At 38.3% G+C, this 6,206-nt stretch overlaps 1 protein-coding gene across 1 annotated transcript in view; it reads right to left on the minus strand.

The window, feature by feature from the left end:
- Window positions 1-1,152, minus strand: part of ikbkb (inhibitor of nuclear factor kappa B kinase subunit beta) — a 36,200-nt gene extending 35,048 nt beyond the window's left edge. The window contains exons 1-2 of the mRNA XM_036578884.1: window positions 930-1,152; window positions 100-242 (exon numbers count right to left, since the gene is read on the minus strand). Of these exons, the coding sequence (XP_036434777.1) occupies window positions 100-204 (105 nt within the window). The 5' untranslated portion in view covers window positions 205-242; window positions 930-1,152. The remainder of the gene's footprint in view (window positions 1-99; window positions 243-929) is intronic.
- Window positions 1,153-6,206: the final 5,054 nt, after the last annotated feature.

Below are 6,206 nucleotides of genomic sequence, written 5' to 3' on the forward strand. Positions count from 1 at the left end.
CAGTCTAACCTATCATTTACATGTAGTGTCCATGTTATTACGTGAGGCGCTACAGCAACTGTGTCTTTCTCTGTGTGAAAGAAAGCCAGTGTTTTATACCTTGTTCTGCCATCGAGTAACATTGCCAAATCCTCCAGTTCCGAGTCTTTCCTTCAGTTCCCAGGGGCCACAGTTCTGTGGCTGCATCGGGGGAGCTCGGCTCATGCTGACCCCTCACCTTCAGGTCCAGAACTCACCAGAGTCTTGAAGGGAAGTGGATAGAAACATAATACAGTGTCACTAATTACGAATGTGACACTTCATATGAATAGAATTTTACAGTAACAGATGTATTTCACTTTGCTTCTTTCTTGATGTAACACATTTATTACTGACTTTAATAACACAATCAAAGCACAATTTCTTCAGTAAAGCAAACTGATTATGTAGTAAGGCCTCGCAAAATGTTTCAAACACTGAAGGGAACACCACTGTCCTCAAATCTCTATGCTGAACACTAAAGCTTTCAACTTTGTTGTTTTTGTTTTTTCTCACTCATCTAGCAGAGTAAGCTTTCATTTCCGTTTGGGGACTTTGTTTTAGGCTTATGAAGAGAACACGGGAAACTGAAAATTAAGTGAAAATGAAGCTGAGAGATCCACAGGATCTCACCTGAACGTTCTTTTCAATTTGTCAATGAACCTATATAATATTTTCTATTAATGTTAAAAACAGAAAGCTTGGGCTTCATCACCATCGTTCAAGATACCTGGGGATGTTTTAGCTAGCTTAGCTGTGGTAGGAAGACCTGATATGCAAATAGCGACAAAACAAATTAAGACACCAATAGAGTATTTACTGATTTCTGCCTTTGTAGTGAAATACCATTTGACAGTTGATGTTAACGTACTTCCTGAAATACAGACAAAGCAGTAAAGTGGACACTTTACCTTAAACGTTACCAAATGAATCGCTTCCCTTCAAAGGAATTGGAGGTTTTTACTCGCCTACGAATAGAATAGTTTTTTAGACGTTACACCCTCTCCAGTGTGTCTTATTTTTTCTTTTATCAGCATAACACTGAGGAAAAATTGATAAGTTTTAACAAAGCAACATGACAACTCCTCGCCCTCGCTCTACTTCCTGAAACAGTGAAAAGTGAAAAAGTGACTTCCCGTAAATCTTGAGAAACGCTTTTTTTTTACCCACCCGTATTCCGATAAACCCCGCCTCTCCTGGGCGGTCTAGTCAATCCTAGTACGAGATCCGGGCTACTTATAGCCAATCCTGGCACAGGAGGCGGACTTCGTCAGAATATGAGCGGGAGGAAAAGCGAAGCCTGTCGTAGCTTAATGGACGCTATTCTGCAGTACTCTCAGCCAGAGTGTTCACAGCGAATATAGTGATGATATATTCGTGAATCTTTGTAATAAAACGGAGAAGGTGTGTGTAGGGGAGGGGGGTCGGTGGTTTAGGTGACAAGCTTCTGTCTCTTGTTTTTAAGGGTTCTGCAGAGAAAAAAAGACGACACGTAAAAGCCAACCTATGATTGGTTAGTCTGTGAATAGTAAGTCTATGACTGGCTAACCTGTGGTTGGTTTTGCTGTTGTTGGTTAGCCTGTGATTAGGAACAAACGCGTTTAATTTCTGTCAGGTGGAGTCCGCAAACCTAGTTACGGATTAAATGCACAAAAAAGAACAAGACTTTAAAACATTTTGGACATTATCAATAATACTACTAGCCTATTACTAATACTACTACCACTAATAAGGGTAATACATTTTATTCATACAGCACAGCTAACACGTTTACAAAGTGCTCCACAAGAAAGAACAATAGTTAGATTGCAATTAAAAAAACACAAAGAAGAAAGACTGAAAGATAAAAAGACTGAATTTAAAATTAAAATTAAAATCTAGCAAAAAATAAAAGACAATAAAATGTAACTTAAGTGTGAAGTACTAAATTACACCAAAAAGCTAGGCAAAGTTACAACACCATTATAAAGCTGAACACTCAAAGTGTTAAATATATCCTTTAGTTTTTATTATTAGTTTTAGATATTAGTTATTTAGTTTTTATTATTAGACATTTTAGTTTATCATTATTTTCCTTTTTTAGTTTTTATGCAGTGATTATTATCAAATATGTAATATACAAATCATTACAATGTAATGAATAATATGAGATAAGAGGAGAAAAAGCACTTAAATGTGAATTTGTGGCTCTACCTGCTCTACTGAACACTCACTAAACCTCCTTTTTGCCTCTTTTCTCCATCACTCAGCACACACTGCTGCGCCCGTGTGTTCATTTCCTAGTGTAATAAGCTAGTGCATGTATCCTGTGGTACCTCCCTGTGTGGACGGATATACACAAGTCTAAAACTGACCTTTCATGCTCGAGTTTCCTTTGCAGCTTTTTCTCACTTCTTTTTTTCTTCACTGGAAGATCATCTGACTGAGTGTTGATTCCTGCTGTTCAGTTCCAGGCAGAAACGTAAATGTATGATTTATGATTAATCTAGGATTGGACTGGAATGATTAATAATAGAAATTCAGATTAGATGAGATTGGCTTTTGACTCTACAGCACAGTCTGACATGGGCTAAAATAGGGCTTCTTGATTTACCCTACTCCACTTGGCAAATTTAGAGTCTTTCTGTAGAAGCAATTTAGGTCGTTTTAAACCTCAAAGACTCTAATGCGATAATAGTTGATATGGATCATTAACATTGGTTGATGATGATAGCTAATTATGGCCATATATTACTTTCTTTGAATTATGTCTACATGCTTATAACATTGGACTGTAGGTTAACCGCTTTGAATTCCCCAGTTGGTGTGTGGATAATTATTAGTAAACAAATTATTCTTACATAAGCCCATGATCTTCTAGATACACAACACAAATCAGTTTAGCCTTTCCCACATTACCACAACTAAAAAATGTATTTGATCACTTGTGTTTGTGACGAATAGGAAAAACAATCCAGTGATGATGCTGGTCACTCTGGTTGTTGACTGATCCTGAGAATGACGCTGGTCTTGAAGTGGTGTCCTGCTTAAATGCCCCCAACTTCTCCCACTGTGTTTATGCAGTCGTTTCCTGTTAGCATGAGTACTGGAAAGTGATACAGAGTGATAACATTTGTGATACATAGTCCAAAATGTAAACATGCCTGAGTCACTTAAAATGGACAAAGTCATTTCAAACAGGTTGTCCTTTAAGACTATATTCATATGAAATCATACAAAAAATATAACATGTAGACTTCCCATAGCAATTAATGTACACTTTATATACATACATTTTAGACACCTTCTCATTCAATCTTCTGAAATCAAGGCTATTAATAAGGAGTTTATCCTCCTTTGCTGCAGCAACAACCTCTACTCTTCTGGGAAGACTTTACACTAGATTTTAGAACATTGTTATGAGGATTTGACTGCATTCAGACACCACAGCATTAGTGAGGTCAGGTACTGATGTTGAATGATCAGTTCTGGATTACAAACAGCACTCCAGGTCATCCCAAATGTATTGCATGGAGCTTCACCACTCCGAGGAACACAGTTTCACTGTTTCACAGACCAACGTTGGGGCTTTATACCCTTATAGTCAACATTCAGCATTGGGCATGGTGACCTTAGCCTTGTGTGCAGCTCCTCTAAAGGGTTCTGTTCTATCAACAATGCATTTTATGGAAATTATACAAGCTGCCTGTGTGCAATTGAAAACCTGTGTCAGCCCTGAGTGCGCCTATCACTAATAACACAATAAATATGTACACATAACTTAAACTAACATCTATTAACACAAACAACACGACAAGTCCCTTTGTTGGAGGGCGCATGCTTCCATGAGCCTTCCATCTGCCTGGCCACACCTCCAGAGTCTCTTGGTGCCAGCGCCAGGCAGCAGCAGGACGCTACGATGTATATAATTATTAGGTGATACAATGGCCTGGTACATGGTGGCAAATCCACCAGAAAAATTAAGACATGTTTATAGAATTAGAAGAAGCATTCTACTTCTGATAGAGACTGGATAACACTTACAGCACACAGGACATTAGCTGTCATGAAGAATGATTCCAGATGTGTACAGTAAGAAGGTATAAATGTTGATTAGCATATATAAAAGGTATGAAATTGTGAAAACAGCTTAATAAATCTCAAGAGGCTTAAAGCATTCCAGTAAAGTGAGGAATTCCCTCCAACAGGCCTTGTAGCATGTTCAGGCCACTTTAGTGCATCTGTGTCATCCATATAGTGATACTGCCAAAGAATCTGCAGACAATAAGTCAATGTGTCAAAAACAAGCTTCCAGCATCTGGGATTAATTAGCAATGATTTAACAGTTCAACTTGGGCAGGGACGTCACTTTGGGCCAACAATACACTATATGTCCAGAAGTTTGTAGACACCTGCTCATCTAGCATTTCTTCTGAAATCAAGGGTACTGATAGGCAGTCTGCACCCCCCTTTTGCTGCAGTGACAGCCTCTACTTTTCTGTGAGGGCTTAACACAAAATGTTGGAACACTGCTGTGATGATTTGATTCTGATCAGGATTGATACTGATATTGGATGATTAGTTCCATTGTGACTATTAGGCCTTTAGTCTGGGCCATAAATATCCAAACCCGGTCAAAACTGAGGCATATCTGGAGGCCTAGAGTGATGTTTTTTCTCACAAAATTGGTTCAACCTACTGGAAATTAAAATATGATTGGTTGATTCTTCTGTCACTTCATAGATATGCTGATGGTTAATCTAACGCATTAGCAGAGGTGAAAAACAGTTCCTGTTTGGCCAATTTTCTAGAAGGGTCTAACTGCAGAGCCATAGAACTGCACTCTCAGACCTGGGACTTTACATAGTGGTCTAGAGGCTATGTAGCTATCATACTATGCATTTTATTACATAGAGGGCATGTAATGTTTTTAGAAACTCCTAAATGCTATGGCTGATTCTCAAGCGACTCTCTAGTGCATTGCATAAGTCAGAAAACTATGGTCTTTACATGTTGATAGTTCACCTACCATTCTACTGTCCTTTTATCTCCTACCTTACATGCACACAAGACTTTGTATTCAACATGTAATGCATGTAATTTGGGGGTAGAAGCTGTTATTTTATGACCTATAATGCACTAGATAGGGTGTAGGAATTTGAGATTCAGTCTATGTGATCATGAAAAAAAAAAAATCTGTCTGCGGTGTGGTCGAGTGTTGGCTGAAAGATATAGAGATTGGCCGTAAGATCAGAAATGATTTAGAGTAGATTTTTGAGTAGATTTAGATCTTGTGACATGCTGAGTTTTTTAGTAGAAGTGAGAACTGCATTTTGCTTATATTAACTTCATAGATGTGAAACAATGTAACACAATTGTTAAAGGTAACTAAACTGAAAGACAGCAACGGTGTTTATGCAGGGTATTTAATTTGTCAGTAATCTCCATTTCAGTTTACTCGATTCAAAGCACTGTTTTTCTATGTACCCTGGTCTTTTCTGTCCATGTTAACCCCTTAAACCCTAAGGGTCTGTATGTGGGCCCACATTTATTGCTTCACTTGTAATCACTGGTAATAACTGATTAATAAGTCTTAAGAACTGAAGTGCCTGAAGTTTTTGCTTTGGGGGCAAAGTCCAGTGTTTGGGTTGGCTTAGGGACAAAAAGAAAAAACAATGCATAAATAAACAAGGTAGGAAAGCTTCAAATTCAAACTTGTGCTAAACGTTTTTCATAGCATTACACTATATGTTGGAGCTAAAACTTCAAAATAAATTTAAAAGGAAAATAAACATTTTAATTATATATGTTTAAAAATATGTTTGTCCTCTCACTGGATGAAGGGGAGTTGTTAGGGTAACGTTCAAATGCCCTCATGGGCCACACTTTGGGCAGCTCAGCTCAGTTTCAGGGCCTCGGCTACCATCAAGTTTGTTAATATGCCGTGTGTGTCCATCAGCGCTCAGGACGAACACAGTGAAGCCATTGCGGGGTTTTGGAGGTCCACAGCCTGCTAGTAGGTGCTCTTGGTTGTTTCAGAATGCTCTTATATCTTATTACACATTCTTTTATTCAATTCCTTGTAATCCGCTTGGCACAAAACGTCATTACCCCTTATAGATTACATCACTGACAGGGTATTACTCACTGACCACACACATCCTAATCTGACCTGCGTTAATTCAGTGCTATGTTGAGGGAAGTCTGAC

This window comes from Colossoma macropomum, unplaced genomic scaffold (genome assembly GCF_904425465.1).
Source record: "Colossoma macropomum unplaced genomic scaffold, Colossoma_macropomum, whole genome shotgun sequence".
Classification (NCBI taxonomy): Eukaryota; Metazoa; Chordata; class Actinopteri; order Characiformes; family Serrasalmidae; genus Colossoma; species Colossoma macropomum.